The sequence below is a fragment of the Pelmatolapia mariae genome, linkage group LG5 (genome assembly GCF_036321145.2).
Source record: "Pelmatolapia mariae isolate MD_Pm_ZW linkage group LG5, Pm_UMD_F_2, whole genome shotgun sequence".
In the NCBI taxonomy this organism is placed as follows: domain Eukaryota; kingdom Metazoa; phylum Chordata; class Actinopteri; order Cichliformes; family Cichlidae; genus Pelmatolapia; species Pelmatolapia mariae.
The window spans coordinates 2719985-2744065 of NC_086231.1; the positions used below are offsets into that span (position 1 = coordinate 2719985).

The 24081-nt window shown below is 42.3% G+C and overlaps 1 protein-coding gene across 10 annotated transcripts in view; it reads left to right on the top strand.

Annotated features, from left to right (window-relative positions):
- The window catches only part of LOC134627344 (dedicator of cytokinesis protein 3-like), a 252523-nt gene that overhangs the window by 161148 nt on the left and 67294 nt on the right, over positions 1 to 24081 (top strand). For all 10 annotated transcript variants that reach the window (XM_063473338.1, XM_063473343.1, XM_063473339.1 and 7 more), the window contains 4 exons: positions 6463 to 6611; positions 11094 to 11178; positions 19369 to 19410; positions 20175 to 20329. In XM_063473338.1, the coding sequence (XP_063329408.1) occupies positions 6463 to 6611; positions 11094 to 11178; positions 19369 to 19410; positions 20175 to 20329 (431 nt within the window). The remainder of the gene's footprint in view (positions 1 to 6462; positions 6612 to 11093; positions 11179 to 19368; positions 19411 to 20174; positions 20330 to 24081) is intronic.

The following is a 24081-nucleotide window of genomic DNA, read 5'->3' on the forward strand; positions in this document are numbered from 1 at the left end:
TTCTAATCTTTTTATGTTGTCAGTCGTGTCTTTGTGTTTTCTTGTTGGTTGTTTTATGCAACACATTTTGAAATACTTTGTCTAAAGGTGCTGCACAGCTTTTATTCTCAGACAGATGTGTTTCCTTAAACAAGGTTTCCTTGTATAAGCGCCTCTTGTTAGTGCGGCAGGTTAATGAATATTCTCCCTTTGATACAAAAAATATATAATGTGGTCATAAATTCATCGTAATGATAGACAGGAGCTCTCCGTGCCCACTTTGCCTCATTAGTAATCTTGCTTTGTGAGGTTGTGAATGGAGTATTAGTCTGCTGTGCCTCACATTGTGTTGACATAGGGCTGCTGTTACATTCACTGCTCTGGCAGGTTTTACAGCAGTAAAAGTGTGCCTGCACTCTAAAGCACAAGATTTCGCTCTTTAGCTCAGCACTTGTTTTACCTTCAGCGGCTCTGTGTGGCTCACAATAGGCACCGAGTGCTGGGCAGGTCTCTGGTGGAAATGTGTTTGTGAACCTTGGTCTTTGCATCGTCCTTGCAGCGCGGTACTGTAAATAAGAGCAGTATGCTTTTGTGTCCTGCATCGCGCTGCTGTGTCTGCGGGGATCTGGGTCTTTATTGCTGACTCCTGTGCTGCTGTTTTCACTGAAGAGCACCCTCGGGAACAGGGCAACCATTTGTGCTGTAAATGCTTCTATATATAAGGTGTTATATATGAACCCAGTGAATGAACCACCATTTGTGGCTCTCTGGTTCAAGAGCCTTACTGTAGTGTACATTTTGAAGGGCACGATACTGTTGGCCAGTAAATGTGCCTCATGTTTATCACAGTGAGAGTTGGTGCAGTAAATAAATGGGAAAAGACATCCTGAAATAAAATGAATACGATTAGTCATGATATGTAGTGTACACCCAGCATATGAACACTGGACCCTGTTCAATAAAAGCAAGTTTTAATTAATGTATATTATTTCTGCATGAGGTTTTCCAACGTTAGCCGGGTCCCCGTTAATGCAGGGAGACAAAGGAGCCATAAAACCGATGCACAGATTATCATATTTGTCTAGAAAATGAAAGTCACATTGTGATTGCACATCAGATTGTTCTCACATGATGAAAACAGATTATTTGAACATGTCAAAAAAATTCGTTATATTAGAGTTTAGGGGTTTTTTGCTTGCCAAATCATCCTGTTATATCAGTGTTTGCATCTTTATTTACTCTTTCTCAGATTGCTGGATTCCCAAAATAATAATGAAAAAAGGAAGCATTTTACCACAAACTTTTATTGTGACTGGTTGATATGGACACTATGATGGGACCAGGATGCCCTCATGGAGGAATAAATATCCAGGATGTGCAGACAAACATAAAATATGGAATCATGTGCAAATAATACCACTGAGCTTTAGTTTTTCTGGCTTCTTGTGTGGATGCTGAAACCCTGAACCTCAAATTTACACTCTCAGGAAATAAAGTATGTTATTGTACCTTTAGCAGCTTGTCCCTTAGCCCTTTTTGAGTCTCTACCCACTAATGGCTTTATCCATCTTAGATCTACAACCAGCTCAGGAACTCTGTTACCTCTACGTGCATAAAAACCCATCGATGTCAGGGAGAACAAAGGCCCAAGAGGAAGTTACATAACCAACCCCTAACTGTTCCACCAACATGTGTGACGGATACAGAACAAAAACTTATCAGATAGCATCAAATACTTTCATTAAACAGCAACACCTTAATGATGCCTTAGTAAAGCACAGCTGTGCAGAGATTAGTACTGTCAGCTCACAGCAACAAAGTCCTGGCTGAGGATCCACTGACCAGCTGGGGCCTTCGTGTGGAGTTTGGCTCTTCTCCCCATGCTGGATGGCTTCTCTCTGGATACTCCTCCTAATGTTCAAAGAATTGCTTGATAGTTTAACAGGTGATTCCTAATTAGCCCAAGGTTTAAATGTGAGTATCAGTGGTTTTCTTTCTCTGGGTATAACAGATTGATCGACCTGTCCAGGGTGTATCCTGGATCTTAGGGCTGTTCGATATAACGATATATATCGGATGACGATAGAAAAACGTCTATCGTTTCATTTTACGCTATCGTTTGTTTCGTGGTGTCGCAAAATAAACTGTTTACGGCAATATTTTTTCATCATTTTGATGGTCACTGTAGTGGCTATATTAATTTCCTAAAGTTCTCTCTTTCTCTTATATTTAATATAACCACACTACGGACGGACAAGCGCTTGTTTTTTTATGCGTTTTCGTTAGCAACAACGACGGTAAAACCACGGCGTGTCCGCTTGTTTATTTTCCACATAAACCTTTCACAATAAAGCTCAAGATCCTGTTGAGGCTTTTCAAAATAAAACGAGTCACGTGAAAGATGCAAAGTATTTACGGATGAGAAGCAAAAAAGAGCCGCCAGGTGCTAAAAAATAAACCTTAGACTCAAACGTTAGAACAGACTTTTCTCCGCAGCACGCTGTGTAATAAATACTCACAAAGCGGCCATTACAACTTATGTCTAAAAATGTATCGTTTCATGCATCAGTTAAAACACTCGACTCCAGGTACACGACGCCCAGCTGGAAACACTTCACACAAGATGAGATGCCCGAGATTCACAGAATTTACAGGAAATGTTACATTTTTGCAATTTATATCGTTATATCGACGATAGATGTCTTAATATCGGGATATGAGATTTTGGTCATATCGCACAGCCCTACTGGATCTTACCTTGTAACAGCACAGTGCTGAAGCTTATAAGCAGCAGACGATGGATGGATTGTGGGTTTTAGACACAGAAATTGTCCAAGTAATTTTGACTGTGTGGGAACATCGGCCCTTGAAACGTACATGCACTTACCTCGAGGTCCAATAATTAGGCACGCCTTGGGTTAAATGTCTGTAGATTGGACCAGCAGGTAAAGAAAGAAAACTGTACTGTGCATCTGTTTTTTTCTACTTGTTTGTCTTTTTTTTTAATTTTTATGACATTTTAATTGATAAGGAAAGAAATCCAATGCACAAATTATTAATGAAGATAATTAATTTGTACTTTTCTCTGTCCTTTAAGAATGATGTGTAAAAGGTTTTACTCTGGAAGATGTTTCTGCGTCTCTAATGGTTACACGCTCATGCAGAATATTAATATGAGCTCTCATAAAGCGCATATCAAAGCGCATTAGCTTCTATGTCCACTGGGCATCTCCTGAAAAACAAATGCTAAACAGATGCTGAGGGGAACTGTCGTGCGTGACTCCTGTTGTTGCTAAGCAACTACTGAAAATCCGGTTGAAATGTGGTACTCTTTGGCTAAAAGTTGTAATATTTTTAACCTCAAGCACTAGCTTATCACTCAACTCTGACGGGACGGTGCAACAAGGTTCCCAGTAGGAGCTTCTGAGGAATGGATGCCAGTACCGTAAACGGGGCTTCCCTGTGGATCCATCGCCTCGGAGTTGGATTATGATTTATAAACGTCTCTTACTACAGGGAACTAATCTTTTAAATGTATACTGTATTTTAAACATCGTCTTGTGCGCTCGGGTCCAAACTGCAGGCAGAATACAGATGGATCCATTATTTTTCCCCCTGAAGTTTTCTCTCTGCAGTTCTTTCAAGACTGAATGAGGGAGCATCAGTAGTTTCACTCACTCACGCCAGTTTTTAATATGTAAGTATCATAGTTGGTAACTTGTATGGGATAACTGTATCCACATTTTGACTTATTAGTACATTTTCAGAACCAGTTCATGTTAATCCCTCTCGTTGAAGGTCTATGGCTTTGATTGGCTGTGGTATCACTTGTGTGCTGGGAGACGGAGGTGTGCTGGTGAATTACCAGCTAATATTAGCTTTGTCTTCTGGTCCTATTTAGCTAACTAGCTTGCATCTGAACAGTTGCTGGTGGCTGTCCTGATTTATTTTAGTCAAAGAATGCATGGAAATGGGTGTTTCTGCTGGTGTCTACCACAAGTCTGATGCATTTACTCAGCTGTGAGGCGTAGAGTCCTTCATCTCCAGCCTTCTGAAGTTGTTATAATCAACCGACCAACTCACTGTATTTAGGGATGGTCAAAAGGACTTGCTGAAGTTCATGATCATGCTTCATGGCAACGATAAGTCAAATAACCACTCAAATAACCAAGATAAGCATCTTTGATTGGACAATATACCAAACCTTCAATCCAGAAGACCCCACTGGGAGTCACACCTGTCAGCAAAAAGCAGGAAACTGATAAAACAATTTTCATGGGCTCACCAAAACTTTCATAGAAGATTGTAAAAACGTTCCTCGGTGTGAGTCTCAAATTCTGCTGGAAGAAGTTGTTGTAAACAGCATGATTGCATGAATCCATCCTGCTTATGCTTTTAGATTAGATACTAACTTACCACAGTAAAGATGCTAACAGTGGCATGTTTCCTTCCTCTGACAAACCTTGACACAGCTGTTCTGCAGGCAGGTGCACAGCCCTCCCCTCACGAGCAGCTGAAGCCGTCACAGTTCAAATCTCTTTTAGAGGGAATTTGAGAAGTCTGAGCTCTAAAGACTGTTTCCAGCACAATGGTGAAGCTATGTTATAAAGAACTGAGGCAGTTCTCAACATCTTTCAGGGTTAACGAACTCAGATCGTTCATAAATGTGTGTTTCAGCACATTTACAGTGAAGCTGCGTTCACACATATGTACGTAGATTCAAATAAACTGAGAACTAATTGCCCATTAACAGGGACAACCAAAGCACCTGGTGCGTCCCGAGGCTGCACAATGCCCATGTCTGCTTCAGGGCTTCAGTTCATCTAAAAACGTTCTCTGCCAGCTCACATCAGGAGAACAGCAGAGAAACCTCACGGGCAGGTTGCCAGTCGATAGCAGAGCTGCTTCAGCTGTGTTCACCTAACTCTGGTGTATTTCAAGTTAAGGTTCTCTAAAACGGCTCCACCTCCACTACGACTGGAGTTATATAATGGAGCTCATCTGTACATAAACCCAAGACTGATGGAGAAAGGCAGAGAGATTTTAGCCGGGCTCACTGCCCTCCTGCTGTCAGCATATGTTTGCAACTTGCTCGTGCATGTATAAGCATCTACATGTGCCTTATGGAGGATTCTATGTGTATGTGTGCATATAATATACTTGGAAACCCAAATGAAATCTTTGTTATAACGTGTAACCATTGTATACGTGTGTGTGTGTGTGTGTGTGTGTGTGTGTGTGTGTGTGTGTGTACGCGCCTCTGCACAGACTAATTTCTGCCCATCTCGCTGTTCTGCCAAGAGCTGAATAGACATTTAACCCTTCTCCCTGCTGCTGAAGCCCTGCAGGGCAAAATTAAAGTGCTAATAATAGCAAGCTATGGGAGAAGCAGGTTCCAGTTGTCTTGTGCTAGATGCACATGAGCTTTTGTTTCGTCTTTGTTTTTCAGTTGCTGTATGATTTCTTCATACATGAATTTATTGATCCACTGTACAGTCTAATCTGTTTTCAGGCTCATTAGAAGGAAGTCATTTTAAAGTGTAATACCAATGCCATTAAGACATTTATAGCATTATAACAAATAATTATTTTCTGTATCACTTATCACTCATTTAATAAAATCACATACTCTTAATGCCAGTCCTAAGCCTGTTGAAAAGATTTTGGCTAAATCAAACATAAATCATAAAGAATAAGATTTCCATTCTGATCCGGTCGTGGCCCAGATTAACAACAGCTGCCTGCTGATGGCCACAGGGTGGAAACTGTGCATGTGATGCTAAAGACAAAGGACTGTGGGGGTAGGATGAGATGGAGGAAGATGATCAGCTATGGTGACCTCTTTAGGGAAAAGAAGAAGGAAGCGGGCACATGTCTGAGGGCCGTATGTGCTGTTTTCATGAAGCTGGGAATTAGTTAAAGAGACCAAAACTTTTAAATGTGCTTTTTAATACTGTAAAGTTGGACTTTCAAACTTGGGAGTCTCTGGGCATCCACTCATGTTTGGAGTGGATGGGCTGTTACAGGGACTGCAGTTTTTCTGCTTTGCTGACCCTTCCTCTAACTGCCCAGATCTTCCTGTGGTAGAAAACATGTTATTACTTGCATAAAGTTTTCAGCCTGATTTGCCAACCAAGCTTCTTCTGTGTGTTTTTGTGCTAAACATTTGTGAGGCAGGTACATGCAACGCCGTAAATACGCATATCTTTTTTCATTGTTTCTGTTCTTCGTGGCCAGCACGTGCTGACACATGTCTCTGCAACACTAAACACAAATTGTCTGATAAGGCTTTGAACTCGCTCACCTCAGCTTTATTCCACTGTGAGTTGTTTGAGTGCCTTTAATAAAAACAGCACAGAAACGGCCTTGCGGTGCCCTGCCAGAGAAGTACGGCTGAATCAGCGTATTGACGAGCTGAAGATGAATTTTAAGTGGTGAACAACAGATGAATGAATCCTCCCTGTTTCTCTCTCCGTCCTTCAGAAACACAAGGTGGATCTGTTCTACAAGGTTCGCCACGTGATGATGGAGCTGATAGACCTGAGAAGGCAGCTGCTGTCTGGTCACCTGACACAAGACCAGAGCAGAGACGTCAAGAGACACATCACCGTCAGACTCGACTGGGGCAACGAGTGAGAAACCACACAAATGTTGCATTAAGACACATTTCCCACACATACAAATAATACACATAGTTTAAAGGGCAACTGTTCTTTGTCTGACCCAGAGGAGAGGTGCTTCATCCATTTCTGATGAAGCACCTCTCCATAAACACCACGAGTATTCATTTACTTTTTTATGCTGTATCATGTGCATTGGTTGCTCATAGTCACGTAATGCTGCTTCAATCATCAGCTGACCAAGTGGGGTCATTTATGACCTAAGCCTTATACACTGTATTGCCAAACGTATTCACTCGTCTGCATTCGCGCACATATGAACTTGAGTGACATCACATTCCTAATCCACAGGGTTTCACATGATGTCAGCCCACCCTTTGCAGCTATAGCAGCTCCAGCTCTTCTGGGAAGGCTTTCCACAGGTTTAGGAGTGTTTATGGGAATTTTTGATCATTCTTCCAGAAGCACATTTGTGAGGTCAGACACCAATGTTGGACGAGAACTCTCCGCTCTAATTCATCCCAAAGGTGTTGGGTTGGGTTCAGGTCAGGACTCTGTGCAGGCCAGTCAGGTTCTTCCACATCAAACTCGCTCATCCATGTCTTTATGGATGCAGCTGGTCGCCATGGAAACCCATTCCATGAAGCTCTCTGTGCACTGTCCTTGAGCTAATCCAAAGGCCACATGAAGGTTGGAGGTCTACAGTGATTGAATCTGCAGAAAGTTGATGACATCAGCCTGCAATGCGTCTCAGCATCCACTGGCCCCAACGTGGCTCACACCTAAGATCACTAAGAACTTAAGAAACAAAGATAACAAAACCAGGAGTAACATTAGTCAAAGAATATTAGATCAGAATCTGAAACACTGTGACAACTTCTGCGTCAAACTAACACGACTTTCAGGTTAGGGAAGGGCGAGCGGCGCTTTTCTCTAGAAGAGTCTCCAAACCCAAAGGTGATCTTATTCCACAACATGACATTTAAGTTACCAGATTCTGTTTTGATTCGAGTGCACATTACAAGGTCAGGTGGTGGGAAAGAGCTTCCTAAAAATTACAGCAGCCTGGGAGCAGTGCAGTGTTACATGAGGAGGTGCCTGTGAGGGGGGGGGTCAGCTCATGCACATAACTAACATGGTTAGTGGCTTTTTCTTTAGAATGACCCTTTAGATGTTTCTTGACTTGAAGTTTGTTTGCTGAATAATAATTCACACATGCTGCACTTACATGCTCTGCCCTCTAAATGAGTTCTAAAGATGGCAGCTCAGCCCGCTCCCCTGACTCCTACACGGGGCAAACACAAGTGTGATTGGAGGCAGGTGGATGAAGCCGTGGTTGTTAAAGTCTCATGAGAGCACGATGAAAGGCTGATGGAAAACAGATGAAATGGAGAAAAAATGGCTGCTTCAGGATTGAGTTATTAATGCTGGGAGTGTTTCAGAGGTTATTTAAAGCTTCATTCTGCTGTCAGAGGGGACGAGGCACACTGAGATGATATGAAGGGGGATAGCGATAAGTGCTGCTTTTATTATAATTAATAGTAAAAGAATTATTCAGGGTACCACGGGGTGTTTCAGGTCATGTGACTGCTTCCAGTCATTACTGATGCTGCTTTAATCGAGTTCACATTTTTAGATATAAGTAGGAACTACTTACCGACCATGTGATTTTAGCACATCAGTGTAAAGCAGAGTTATTCGTCCAGTCAGTGGCTTTGCTAAAGAGAGAAGCAGCTCAGTGAACACAATCGTTTTAGGCTGCAAAAGGGCCAAAAAGGAGCTAATGAGGTGCTACTTAGCTTGTTGCTCTCTGCTAATTCAGTCTCCAGCTGGTAAAAAGAAGTGACGTGTCATGTAACAGAGCAGCAGACGTAAGCCAGTTCATGGTGAAAGGTTGCATTGCAGGAAAGCAAGCTCGCTTTCATCCTTTCAAAGGTCCCAGAGTATAAAAGCAGAATCAGGACGCACAAATAATGGCTGCATTGTTCCTGATGCATCACGAGCATGGAAGTGTGTGCATAGGGAACACAACTTATCAATGAATCCATAAATGTCAAACATTTGCCGGGTCAAGTGTCTCCAGCATGAGGATTTGTGCATTTAGTGTGTCTGAGGAGCCTGAATGTAAGATTTCAGGGTTACACTTAGGATCACCATGTTTGATGTGTGTACGCTGATAATACTGATGTGGTGCAAAGACACACTTCCTTCTGCTGTTTCGGTTCATGCTACAACAGCTGGAGGGCACAAACAAGCTTTTGCTGCCACACATGAACTAGATTTGACCTCCATCTATGCTGCTTCCATGTGTTTTACTTTTCTCCTCAGTGCCAGTCTCCAAATGATCATTGCTCAGTACTACATTCCTTTCTAGGTCGTTGCAGGACTGATATTCTGAGTCATCCTAAACTTCACAGTGTTGAACCTTTGCCTCAGGCTGTCTTTAGTCAGACGACCGTCACAGCTAGGGCTGGGTATCGTCACTGATTTCTAGAATCGATTCGTTTCCGATTCACAAGGTCCCGAATCGATTCGATCCACTATTCGATTCAATTCGATTCGATTCGATTCAATTAAATTCGATTTGAATCTGGGAAATTTTGACAGTCAGAAATATTATAATTCAGATCAGTACATTTACATATTTTTGTATCTATAAAAAGGAAGCTGACACACGCAAGACTTTATCAAAGGTGTAAGCGTCACAGCAGACGCCTTTGTGTCAAAGTAGCTGAAGATAAAACGCAGAAAAACATGAAGGTGATTTTCCTGGCCTGGGATTTTATAAAAATATTCTGCAGTACATCAAAAACGAAAGAAAATCATTAATCAACATATGAACGTTACCTCTGACGTTACAGCGGTTTTATTAGACACACGGCTAAGCGTTTTGCATTTTGCATAATTTTAAAAAGTTTAAATTTGTTCAGTATTGAACGGCAGAAATTAGGTTTTCTTTTCGGAAGTGTGTATAACGAAAAAAAAAAACAGCGGCCGACAGCGCTGTAAACAACAGTAGACTTGTGTGTAACAAGCAAGCGAATAATGCAGAAAACAGATTTTTAGACGGGAAACTGTTCTTGAAGTACAGAGAGAGAGAGAGAGAGAGCTGTGCATGAAGTGTGATTTTATCGTGGGTGAAGCAAAACAGTAAAAGTCAGAGTGATTTCATGACGATGTTTATGTGAAGCGTAGTTTGGATCTTCTTTTGCTGCTGGTTCGGTCAATATTGTTTGGAGAGAGATAAAACTAACAGCTTTAGAATCAGCGCAAAAAGGGCGTGAACACAAAGCGCGGACCCGCCGAAACATCAGAATCAGCGAGCTGTCGGCTTTCAGCCCCGACCGTGTCCGTGCTGCTGTTGTGCCAGAAAGTGATTGCCGTCCGCGGGAGCGCGCGCAGCCGCTTAAAGCTGCAGCGCCCGTCGGGTGAGAAAGGCGACATCTCACTGATTCTGATCCGCGGGTCGCGCTGTGTGTTTACGTCCTTGTGCAGAATCCGTGTACCTGCTCTCATTTTCTGTCTTAGCTGTTTGGTGGTTGTTGAAATTTTGTGAGGTTTCACCTGAGATTCTGGCGTTTCGGGCAAAATAAATTTATATTAAAAAATCGATTCAGGATTTTAATGAATCGATTTCGCGTTATCCAAGCCATAATCGATTTTAATCGATGAATCGATTATTAAAACCCACCCCTAGTCACAGCAGCCAACTCTGAACCTCTGTCAGTGTGAGGTGAAGGACCCTCGTTTGGAGCCACGATCAGAGATATCTCATCATGTTCCTGCCCAAAAATGTGCAGCGCCTGGCTTCAGAGCAGTGTCAGACATATTTGATTAGATATGTACAAAGATGAGTAATAAGCAGTTAATTATAGTGTCGTTAGAAACCTCTAACAACCCATTCAGCTTTACCCTCAAACCCCAGGCTGTGATTTTATTTTCTGTTTGCACTCAAGCCTTTACTTTCACTTGACATATACAAATACATAAACACCTGATTGCATTTTTGAAGCTGTGGTTGGCAGTGATGAAGCCTCCTGCCAGACTTTCATTTTCAAACCAGATTTAACCTGATTTCAGCCTTGATGGATGCACACGTTAAGACATCAAAGATGGACATTTAGTTCCTCATTCACAGTTTAAGAGGCCATCTTATTCATTCGGAAGAACATTGTGCACGGTGCCTTCGAGTGCGCGAGTCCACCGGCCTGTAACTGAAAGATGTGGTTGTTGAGATTGAACAGAAAATAATCCAGAGGAACAATATCCCCAGAGCCCCCTCTGAAATTACTTTAATATACTCTGTGTGTGTGTGTGTGTGTGTGTGTGTGTGTGTGTGTGTGTGTGTGTGTGTGTGTGTGTGTGTGTGGGCGGTGCACGCTTGTATGTGCAGAGGTGGCTGGAAAGGTTCGTGTACCTGTGTTGGAAATGCTTTATGTGAAGGTTAAATGAAAGAGGCTCGTGCTGCTATCCGTCTTTGTTTCTGTTTTTCAGACACCTCGGTCTGGACCTGGTGCCGAGAAAGGAGTTTGAGATGGTTGATGAAGACCAGATCAGCGTGTCAGACCTTTATAAGATGGTAAGGCAAGTCACACCTGCTCACACTGGATTCATGACTGCTGTAGTGCACACAGTGATCCCACATCCTGGATATTATCCCATTAATAAACGTTGTGTAAAATAAGACAAAAATATCCTGCTGCTCATCTCATTTGTAGGTTGTAGCTTTTAATCAGGCAGCCTCTAAAATCTGCATATTTTAGTTGCAATTCTTTTAGCTTTTAATTTTCGTTATCCGCAGATGATGAGAAGGACGTTAAATAACCACCAGCAGGAGATTGAATTTGATGAGCAGGTTGTGCTGCAAACTGAGCAGTTTTCTCGTTTTTCACATAATTAAATCATTTCAAGTATTAGCACATAAAAGTAACATGAAGTGAATTTTGTCCACATGAATATCAGTGACTGACTATTTGCATTTGCAGGTCTCAGCTTGTCACCGTACTGATAAATTAGTAAAGTCGTATTACTAACTATGAAACTGTGAGGAAGCTTTTTGATTCCTCAGAAACAAACGCGTGAACAGCTCTGACGTGGAATTATCGGAGATGAATGTTTCATTTGCTTTTCTCCCTGAGAGAGCACACTTTATTCCTTTTTCTGGGTCTAACACAGACCTGCTGGTTGCACCTTGGTGATTGCAGGCTGGATTCACTTCACAGTTGGAGGGAAGCTTTAGTTTCCAATCAGAGAGCAGGCTGGACCCCGAGGTTTAAACAGCAACAAGCCTCAACAGTTGGCAAAGTAATCGTGTGGCGACTGGTGAAGATCAGCAGATATTTCACTGAACCTTTCATTTTAGACTAAAATCTTTTGTCTTTGCGAGGATGAATCAGGAAGTTGTAACGTGAGTAATAACTATGAGACGTTTTGTTGTCTCTGTGGCTGCAGTGAATCAGAGTTTTGATGCTTTTCGATTCTGCGTCATGCTGCTCGTCCTTTTCTCTTTTCATCTTTTCTCTGGCTTCAACCTGCAAGTCTGATTTATGGATTTAATCTCGAGGGGCGCCTGTTACCAGAAACAACAACTTGGTGTCTCGCTCATGTGTCCTTCGTCTCATGCAGACGACGTTTGAAACATTGAACACCAGCAGAAAATCTGACGTTGCTCTGCTGGTGGCTTCATCCGGATACCTTAAAACTGCTAATCTGATGATCTGAACCACCGACTGTAAAATTACCGTCCTGCCTCTGTTAACTTGTTCACAAAAGCATAAATTAGAATAATTTTTCCTGTTATTGGAGCTATTGTGTTGTATTTGAGTGCTACTTTAAATATCATAAATGAATGGAATGAATGACAGTCACAGCCTGCAGACTGCATGAGAAATATGAGCAGAGTGAAGTTTCTACATTTCCAAAGAACAGATGAAATCCAAATAAATGGTCCTGAATAATCACATTTTCACACCGTCATCATCTATGAGAAAACTCATGAATCACTATAAGTACAGTAAATATTTATTGGAGAAATCAGAGTAAATATATGTTGAATAATTAATACTGCACATAAAGATGTGAGACTTAAACACATCAAAGTTAAACATTATAGTCAATCTTCTGTTTTTTTCAGAAAACATATTTTGTAGCTTGTTTTGTATTTTTTTTAAGTTAAGCTTTTAAATCCTTAGTGATAGTTTGTTCCCTGTGACTGAACAAAATGAGCACTTAGAAAGTGTAACAGCAAAAGAGAAAGCTGCTAGAAATGAACGAGTAAAGCTGTGATTGATCTGAACAGAAATGTCAAAGATATTTTCAGTTTCTTTCATCTGCTTTCCTTTCATCCTGACATTTGTGTCTCCACATGTCAAAGAGCTTTGTGACAGGAAGTGACGTCATTGACTAATTTCACATTTTTGACCAATATTCAAATTTAAATATATAAAAGGAACAATATATTCCAGCGAGTTTTAACTCCTGATAAACCTCCAGCGGAACATTCTGGACACTCGCGCAAAGCGAGGAGCTGAGCTGTCATCTGATCACCACCTGGTGGTGAGTTGGATCAGGTGGCGTGGGAGGATGCTGCACAGACCGTGGGACACTGAGGGGAGCGTCTGGCAGACTCTGGTCCAGGAGATCTTCAACTGCTCCCTAAAGCAGATGTTTGACAGCTGGGGAGTCCGAGTGGGCCGTGTTCTGCACCTTCATTGCTGAGGGTGCTGCAAGGAGCTGGAGCCGCAAGGTGGTTGGTGCCTGTTGTCATGGTGACAAACCAAATAGTGGACGCAGGAGGTGAAGGGAGCTTCTTCATCAAGCTGAAGAAGGAGTGCTATCGGGCTCGGTTAGTGGGACTTCAGATCCAGCTGCTGGGTACCAGCAGGGCAAGCAGAACGTGACTCGGTCGGTAGATGAAGCAAAAACTCAGGTGTGGGAGGGGTTTGGTGAGGCCACATGGAAGAAGACTTTCAGAGTCCTTGAAGCGATTCTGGCAAACCGTCAGGCAACTCGGCGGTGCTCGACTCACTGTGTAGGGGTGCTGCTGACTTTAACTGAGGATGTAGTCGGGTGGTCTTAATCCCAATGACACGACTTCTGTAGAGGAAGCAGAGTCCGGGGACGAGATCACACCAAGCAGCACCAAGTGGCCAGGTAGTCGTCACCAAGGTACCAACATCTTGGTAGACGGGCACCTGGGGTGGACGAGGTTCACTCTTAGAAATAGGGTGAGGAGTTCAGACATTTTAGAGGGGCTCAGAGTAGACCTGCTACTCTTTTGGATGTCTGATTAGGGACGCCTCCTGGGTGAGGCATGTCCCACAGGAAGGAGGCCAACCCAGGACATGCTGGAGGCATTATACAGGGTGGGCCATTTATATGGATACACCGTAATAACATGGGAATGGTTGGTGATATTAAAGTCCTGTTTGTGGCACATTAGTATATGTGAGGGGGCAAACTCCTCAAGATGGGTGGTGACCATGGCGGCCATTTAGAAGTCGGCCATCTTGGATACAACTTTTGTTTTTTCAATAGGAAGAGGGCCATGTGACACATCAAACTTATTGGTAATGTCACAAGAAAAACAATGGTGTGCTTGGTTTCAATGTAACTTTATTCTTTTAATGAGTTATTTACAAGTTTCTGACCACTTATAAAATGTGTTCAATGTGCTGCCCATTGTGTTGGATTGTCAATGCAACCCTCTTCTCCCACTCTTCACACACTGATAGCAACACCGCAGGAGAAATGCCAGCACAGGCATCCAGTATCCATAGTTTCAGGTGCTGCACATCTCGTATCTTCACACCATAGACAATTGCCTTCAGATGACCCCAAAAAGTCTAAGGGGGTCAGATCGGGAGACCTTGGGGGCCATTCAACTGGCCCACGACGACCAATCCACTTTCCAGGAAACTGTTCATCTAGGAATGCTCGGACCTGGCACCCATAATGTGGTGGTGCACCATCTTGCTGGAAAAACTCAGGGAACGTGCCAGCTTCAGTGCATAAAGAGGGAAACACATCATCATGTAGCAATTTCAAATATCCAGTGGCCTTGAGGTTTCCATTGATGAAGAATGGACCCACTATCGTTGTACCCCATATACCACACCAAACCATCACTTTTGTTGTTCCAACAGTCTTGGAGGGATCCATCCAATGTGGGTTAGTGTCAGACCAATAGCGGTGGTTTTGTTTGTTAACTTCACCATTCACATAAAAGTTTGCCTCATCACTGAACAAAATCTTCTGCGTGAACTGAGGGTCCTGTTCCAATTTTTGTTTTGCCCATTCTGCAAATTCTGTGCGCCGATCTGGGTCATCCTCGTTGAGATGCTGCAGTAGCTGGAGTTTGTAAGGGTGCCATTTGTGAGTAGCTAATATCCGCCGAAGGGATGTTCGACTAATGCCACTCTCCAGTGACATGCGGCGAGTGCTACGCTGTGGGCCTCGCTGAATGAAGCTAGGACAGCCACTGATGTTTCTTCATTAGTGACAGTTTTCTTGCGTCCACATTTTGGCAAATCCAACACTGAACCAGTTTCACGAAACTTAGCAAGCAGTTTGCTAACTGTAGCATGGGAGATGGGTGGTCTCGTAGGGTGTCTTGCATTGAAATCTGCTGCAATGACCCGGTTACTGCGTTCACCAGATATCAACACAATTTCGATCCGCTCCTCACGTGTTAACCTCTTCGACATGTCAATGGCTGTGAACAAAGAGAAACTTGTAAATAACTCATGAAAGAATAAAGTTACGTTGAAACCAAGCACACCATTGTTTTTCTTGTGACATTACCAATAAGTTTGATGTGTCACATGGCCCTCTTCCTATTGAAAAAACAAACGTTGTATCCAAGATGGCCGACTTCTAAATGGCCGCCATGGTCACCACCCATCTTGAGGCGTTTGCCCCCTCACATATACTAATGTGCCACAAACAGGACTTTAATATCACCAACCATTCCCATGTTATTACGGTGTATCCATATAAATGGCCCACCCTGTATATCTCTTAGCTGCGCTGGGAATGCATCGGTGTTCCTCGAGATAAGCTGGAGGGACGTCAGGGCTTCTCTGCTTAGGCTGCGGCCCCCGCCACACGACCCCGGATAGGCAGAAAAAAATGGATGTTTGGATGGGAATAACAAGAGGGGACATGAACAGATGACTCGACAAAGCGGAACATGCCAATATACATTCACTGACCACTTCATTAGGTACAACTTACTAGTACCAGGTTGGACCCAGTTTTTCCTTCCGAGCTGTGTTAATTCTTCATTTCTCAGATTCAAACATTCCTCAGAGACTTTGGTCCATGTTGACGTGACAGCATCACACAGCTGCTGATTTGCCAGCTGCATCCATGATGTGAATCTCGTGTTCCAGCACATCCCAGAGGCGCTCTATTAGGCTAAGATCTGTTGTGGAGGCCATTAGAATACAGTCAAGTCATTGTTGTGGTTAAGAAATGAGATGATCTGAGCTTTGTGACATGGTGTGTTATCCTGGTGATGATGCTGTTGCCTTCCTGTTAGCTCAAAATGCCAGATTCTCCTCTGACCCCTGAATTCAACAAGTCGTTTTCACTGAGAGAGCTGTGTTTCTCTGTAAACCTTAGAGATGGCTGTGTGGGACAATCCCTGCAGATTTGAACCTTCTGAATGACTCAGATCAGCCTGCTGGCATCAACAACCACGCCACGTGAAGCCACCGAAATCACCTTTCTTTATTCTGATGCCAATTTTGAACTATCGCAACCATTTCAAACTTCCTAAATGCACTGAGTTGCTGTCATGTGATTGGTCGATCAGACAACAGGTGTAAAGCAACCTAATTCACAAAGATGAAGACAATGCTGCAGACAAAACCCTGTCAAGAGTTATTAACCTGTAATTTGCAGCACTCATGACAATTACATTGTGTAGGCTATAATAACCAATAGAAGCGAACCAAAAACTAAACACTGAAACAAAACGTGCTCATGAACTTATTTCATGACAGCCTGACGATGGAAGTTGTTGCTGGAAATACTGAAAAAGAAGTATTTATCTTTGTTATACTTGAGTCTGCGGATAACTTATAACCTGCGTCACATTTCCAAGGCTGCTTTGTAACATATGTAACTATTAAATAACTCTAGCTTTTTAATGGTAGTGTGCAGTGCTGCAGCATGAGACGCATTCTTTGTTGTTCATGGTCTGTCAGTAATACTTGATGTTCCTTTTCTTACATCAGTCCTGCTTTAAATAGCCTCACCAGCCAAACACCGTAGTCCTGGTGATTCCCCTTTGTTCTGTTGCTTAGAGACCGATCTGGAGATGGGACGTGAGAAAGGGGGAGAAACAGGAAGGGAGTGAGAAAAAGGTTAAGTTATAGATGGTTGGATCGAAGATGAGGAAGAGTGAGCATGAGAGAGAACCGCGACATTAACAGAGTTCAGTTACATCGAATCCTTTTTCACACGAGTTCTTTATGGTAACAAACGGACAAATAAGGGCAGAGAAAGAAAGTTGCACAGACAAAGTTACTGCTGATTGATTTGTTTTTGAGTCGTGGAAATGAATGTTTTTAAATGTGACATTTGAAAAGGTCGAGATGAAGAAGAAAAACAGAAGATATGATGAAATTCATCTTTAATGATCTCAGTGATGAATTTGCATTAGTGCAGCAGCAGGAGAGTGCGAGATTCATCACGGGGGAAAAACAATCGCACAACGAGAACACAATGTGAGCGAGAGGAAACTTTCCAACAGTCGCATGCAAATGCACATCTGACATTAGCTGTTAATCGGCTGTTACCGCCAAACTTCTGAAATAGACACATGACTATAATGTCGATTATTTAACAGTCAGCATCATGCCGACCCACCCAAAACATCGTGGGTTTGGATCCAGCCCTGTCTGTGTGGACTGCATGTCCTCTCCAGGTACACCGGCTTCCTCCCACAGCCCAAAGCGGTGCAGTTAGCGGGGTCAGGTGTGAATTATTCTCTGTCTCTCTGTGTTAGCCTTACAGCAGACTGGCAACCTGTCCAGGTGTACCCACCTCTCACATCAAGCTCAAATCAGCTCAAATAGGCTCCCCCTCGACCCTGAACTGGATAAAGTGGAAGAAAATGAACGGATGGATTATTTGAGAGTTAACTTACAGGCCTGATATGCAGATTAAAAGCAGACTTTGAAATCCTACTATGACAACATATTAAAATGTTGAAATTGAAAGAGATAAGTGTTAAAATATATTCTCATGTTAAAGAAATGTGAAACAGAACACTGGAACAATTGCATAATGCTTAAAACACACACAGGAAACATCTAATAGTAATCAATACCATGATTGGCTCTGCTCAGACTGTGTGTGAGAGTTTAACAGTTTGAATTAGTTGGTAGCTGCTCTGTGTTTATATTCTTGGACTGCTGGTGGAGCTTTGCATCATTCACAGCTGAAAATAAATCATTATTCGTCTTATACCGAGCGTTGATGCATCAGAGCCTCATTAGAGAAGAGGAAATCCTGCCCCGTCCCAGCGTGTCTGGAATATGTTGCTGTCTTTATCCAAAAAACAATAAAATCTAAAGTCAATCCAGTGAGGATTGTTGTAGAGGTAAAGCAGGGCAGCTAGTAACTTGCAGGTTGGTGGTGCAATTCCTGGCTGTTCCAGTCTGCAAACCAAAGTATCCTTGGAGAAGGAGAACTCTGAGTTGCACACATACCCCGAGATGTGTGTGACTGACACGTGTTGTGTAAAGAGCTTTGTGTGCTCGAGTAGCGCTAAGAACCAATTTGTTTAAATTATTGCATGATTTTATTTTAATCTACTGTCCCAACCTTTTTAATAGCAGGTTTTAAAAATTCAATATAAAGAAGACAAGGAGATACTGCTGCAATCGTTTAATTCCCTCCTCAGGTTGTAATATTTGCAGATAGCTTTCAGCTGACAGTCATTACCCGAATTCATCAAACAGGTTTTTACTTCCTGCTGCCTCTCGTCTCACACAGACACTCGAGAGATTTAGGGAGACAACTCGGAGTAATGAGTCTCTGGGGCATTTTTATCTTCTGACAATGAGGGGAAGGGAATGGACCACCATAAAGTAGATAAGAGAGGAGAGGAGACGAGGAGACAACACAAGAAGGAGATGAGAAGAGGAAAGGAGAAGAGAAAATGAAATCAGACAAGAAAGCAGATGAATACAGAAAAGGAGAGGAAACAAGGACAGTATAGTGAAGGAGAGGATATACAGTAAGGAGAGGACAGATAAATGAGAGTGGATAGGAGAGCAAGATAGGATAGGAAAGGAAACAAGAAGAGAATAGAAAAAGGAACTAAGGAGATTAGACAATGAAGGAGAAAAACAAGTCTATAGAGAAGGAAAGGAAGCAAGGAAATGGTGAAAAAAGGAGTAAATGGACAAGGAGATAAAAGAAGGAAACGAAATGAGAAGAGGTTAATAAATGAAAGGAAACAAAGAGAAAAAAGAGAAGAAGGAGATGTTAAAGGAGAAGAAGCAAGGACTGAGTGTTGAAGGAGATGAAAAAAGGAGGGCAGAGAGTGAAGTAGAGGAAACGATAAATGAGAAATGAAGCAAGGACAGAGGATAGTAAAGGAGACTAGAGACCTGAAAAGGCAAAATGAAAATGGGAAGCAAAAGGAGGAGAGGAAACAGTGAATGATGATGAACCAAGGAGGGAAAAAGGAAACAATAAGAGGAGAGAAATGATCGACCCCTCAGCTAATATTTTGTGTGTCTCTCTTTCGCAGCATCTTTCTAGCAGACACAGCGTACAGCAGAGCACCACACAGGTACGTGGGACCTACTGCAGTAATGTGTGTCTCATTTACTTGTACTTCCTGGTGCTTCATGTGAGCATTTCTGATTTCAGAGACCCAAACAGATTTATGGGACTCAATTAAGATACTTCCAGCAGAAAAAACTGCTACAGAGTAGTAGTAGTAGTAGTAGTAGTAGTAGTAGTAGTAGTAGTACATTTTACAGAGTAAAGAGCCTGAACTGGGTCACAAAGAGAATCCTTGAAAAAGATTTCCATATATCATTCATGTCATCAAGAAACTTTTCTAGTGCCTTTTATCATTAAAAATAAATGGAGATATGAATTAAAAGCATTTAAACAGTTATGTTCTACAGTATTTACAAGCTTAGACCCACAGCTGCGCTCTGCAGCACTCCATCCTACTAATTTATATGCTGATACTTCATCACAGAGTGTGAGTGTGTCTGTTAGGCATCACGTTCCTGAGACGGTGTGCAGATTTAAACTACAGCACGATCAGTTTGATGCTAAAGAACCAGAAATTTAATGCATGTTTTTAAACAGTAATATGTGTAAAAACCTTTTTATGTACTCACACATCAAGTTAAAGTTAAATAAAAAACTTTATTTTTAAAATTTTTTAATAGTTTACAGATGTTTCTGTTCAGCCAGGAGGCTTTGGTGTATATGTTTACTAAGACTGTCACACAATGTCTTCACAAAGTGTTGTGTTTGTATTCTAAAATGTGTATTTATATATTTTGTTTGTTTGGTTGCTTTTTTTATGTGTTTTAGGGCGACAACGCCCGGCAGAGACATGGGGAACCTTGCAGAGTTCCAGTACCTCATCACCTGCTGGTCAACCTGAAGAGCTTCACCTACAACAGCATAGGCGAGGACACGGACATATTCTTCTCCCTGTACGACCTGAGAGAGGGAAAGACCCTCAGGTAGGTGGCAGCTGAACAGTCGAGCACGGACATGCAGATTTCCAAAAAGTGTGGGTGAGACTCTTTACTCCATTTTTATTTGCTGGATTTGAGTCGAGAGTTCCAAGTGATGGTTTTTGTTCATTTGATGTTTCGCAGTACCGTCTCTGTGATGATTAGTCTTTTGATATTTGTGCTGCAAAGCTAGTTGCTGTTCGGTCTGTGATAGAAAAACTCCAGTCAAGTCAAACTGCATAGAAACATTTTCCACTACAGTTTGTTTTTCAATATAATAATAATTATTTTTTAATTTAACATTAATAGTCTCTTACAATAAATAAATATCCTATCAATCAGCATTCATTGCCATTTTATTCTTTTATAACTTCAATATTGATTTGTGGACAAAAGCCAGAATGTTCAGTCCCATGTGTGGTTTCTTGACATTGTGACACCATCACAGGAGAAACACCCTGATTATCAGCAGCAGGTAAAGCTGAATGTCAGCAGCACTGCAGGAGAAGCAGTTATCCTTTAAATGAGCAAAGAGGAAACAGATACAAGGAGATGCTTACAGAGACAAAAAGTCTGTAACTACGCTAAGCTAGGATGCTAACCTGAAGGAGATGACCTCAGCTCACGTGTGAGCCTGAAAAAATGACCCTGTGTCCTAATAATGACATTCATATGTTACTGAATTGCTTTCTATGGAGCCCCTCTGGTGACATGAGTGGGGAAAAATTGTTTGGTACTGAGTTAATGATGCTTTGAAGTGAGACAGTAATAAATAAGGTATAGGACTGTAATAAATACACTGTGGCCGTGTTTTGGTTAGAAATCAGTGTGTTGATCACACCGAGTGAGCACTGAGGCTGTTATCACCCAACAAATAAGAGGAAATTTTATTTAAACTTTATTTTAATTTTAATATGAATTCCTGTGATGTTGTCAGGTGGGGGCTTTAATATTTGAGCCTGGCCCAAATTCTTCAACGTCATCTCAAGTCAACCGTTAGTTGAAACTTAGACACAGTTGAGTTTTCCAGCAGGACGATGATCCCACTCTCTGGTTAGGGAGAGATAATCCGGCTAATATTAACCTTAACCAAACATTGCTGTAGGTGTATGTATATATTAGACTTATATGTATACTTTTGATCCAGTGTGGATCAGAGAAAATCCAAATTAAACTTGTTCAACCAATTGTTGCTTTTTAAAGCCGTAAATAGAGAACATCATGAGAATATTCATTTATTTTTCCGAGTATTCGCTGTGTTTTTTGTTCTGGGCTGACTCAGTGCTGTAAAAAGTTCTGAATACAGGCTGACATATGAAAAAGTTATACTGCTTATTTTGGGAATTTGATCTTTTGAATCTGTTGATGAGTGAATCACTGATGATTGCACGGTCTGTGAGTCACAGCGATCCGGGCTAAAAACCTTTAAATAAACCTAAAGCTAACACACATTCAGTAATACAGCTTTCTTTTGTTTGAAAACACAGAACTAAATAATAAATAACAATTTGATGATGTTGACATTTAGTTTTAATCTGTTGTGTATCTGAGGCCAGAGGAAGTTTTTGAAGCGTTTTTAATCGGCTTTAATGGAAGAGTACGTGAACGGTCTGCCAGACAGGATCATGAAGCTGAAGCTGGGAATCGCAGGGCTGATGTTGAATGTTAACAATGACCCACAAGCTGGATGTCAGTCAGAACAGTGAGATGAATTCTGGATTAAGTTGGATGAAGAAGGAGGAAGATAGGGCGGAGGAAGGTGCACACAGGTGGAAGGCGTCTTAGGTAGAAGATACAACCTAAGTATAAGAGCTAAGAGACTGCAAGGTGGTGTCGGGGAGAAGGTGGGTGTTCGGCATTGGATGGTAGACTGTAGGATGACTTTAGACACCAAGGAGAGGAAGCGAGGAGCCGAGGATTAATGTGGTGGAAGCTGAAGACAGAAGAATGCTGTGAAGAGTTCAGGAAGGACTTGAGACAGACTCTGGGTGGGAGGGAGGAGTTACCAGGTGATGATCAGCGAGCAGCAGTTTGGCTTCATGCTGAGACTACGGATGTTTGTTTTGAGAGTGTTTTACGGCGTCTTTGTGGATCTAGAGAGTCACGGGGCATTATGGGGTGCCTAACTCAGCAGTGAGTTAATTAACTGAACCCCACGTTTGGCTTTGGACTGTTGGAGGCGGGAGTAGCCGGCCACGCCGACACAGGGAGAGCAAAGTCCACAGAGAAAGTCTTCAGGCTGGATTCAAACCCAGGACCTTTACAGCACCGCCACGCCACAGTGTGCTGCTGTAAATATTACATGATCCCCCACACCACTGACTGACGAATACCCATCAATTATGCATTCGTGCAGAGATCTCAGTGCTAACATGAAGAATCACTAATGTCAATAGTGAGGCTGATAAAGGCCAACGTTTATGAGTGTTTATGGGAAATAAACGTAGAGCTGAGTCTGTGAGGATGTTGATGTTTAGCAGAAAGGACGTTTTTGGCTCTGTGTATGTCTGAGAGAGGCGAACGTGTTCCCTCCAGGAAAAGAAAGAAGCTCAGTGAGCAGTCGCTTTTCCCCCATTCTGGTTCTCTCTGTATCATCATTACAAACTAGCTAAAAGGCTCCGTCCTCCCATCACACCAACAGTCCAGAAATAAGTTGACCTTGGCAGCTTGTTTTCACAGTCAAGTCTGACTCAGCGTTAGAGTCTAATGACCAGAGCTGCTCCTCTGAGATGCTCAGATGACAGAGGAGAGGAGACCTTCAGCAAACTTTATTGGTTTCATTTTTCATCTACAAACATAACTAAAGAGACAGTTTAACATATGTACAATCACAGCTCCTCAATCCTACACACAGGAACAAAATAAACACCACAGTGCCTGACTTTCAAAAAATTCTACTCTGTTTTACCTCCAGTTCATCTCTCTACTCAGTACTTACTTTTAAAAGGTTTGCTTTAACCGTCCACCATTTTCCCCCAGAAATTTCTTCAACCTTAGATTTGCAATGAATCCTGGGATAGGGCGAGCCACGAAGGATACACCCGACCCGTCCTTCAAATCCAGGGAACAGGAGCACGCATTTGTAGACTGCATTTGGAGGAATTTGGACAGCCTTCATCGCTTTGCTGTGACATAATCGGCCTTGAATTTGGACGTAGCCGTGTTCTGCCACTGTCGCACGTTGATGACGTATTTGGAAAACGATCCGGCTGGCAGGAAGCTTCTCTCTGAGCCACTTTTATCTGAGACTGTGTGATCTGATGCCGTTTTTTCAGAGACTTTTTAGCCTGATGCCGTTAAGTCAGAAGTGTGACGGGGTTTCAGTGAAACGTGATGCTTTTTTGGCTACGGTCTCATGTCTGCAGCCGTTGGCAGAAGTCTGACGATGTTTTCCTGAGACCTGAGGATGTTCTAAGATGTTCACCGTACTGCAGTTAAGCTCTGATTTACGGCTTCAGCTGTCGTTCCTCCTGCCTGTCCACTACCTTCATTTTCCTCCACTTCTCTGTCGGCTTTAAGCATTTCACCTCATTGTTTTCAGCACTTTTCCTTCATTTTGCATCAAAAGCAGTTTTTGGGGAATGCCACCTCGTCTGTATCAGGTTGAGCTATTTCCAGGTTACTGTCAGTGTGTGATGAAGGAGTGCCCAAATGCTGACACGGAGGCAGGTGGAGGTTTAAACATAAGTGAGCCCTTTTATTGAGCTGATGCAAACGCAGGCACCCCCAAAAATACACAAGGGGAACTAACAGGAACC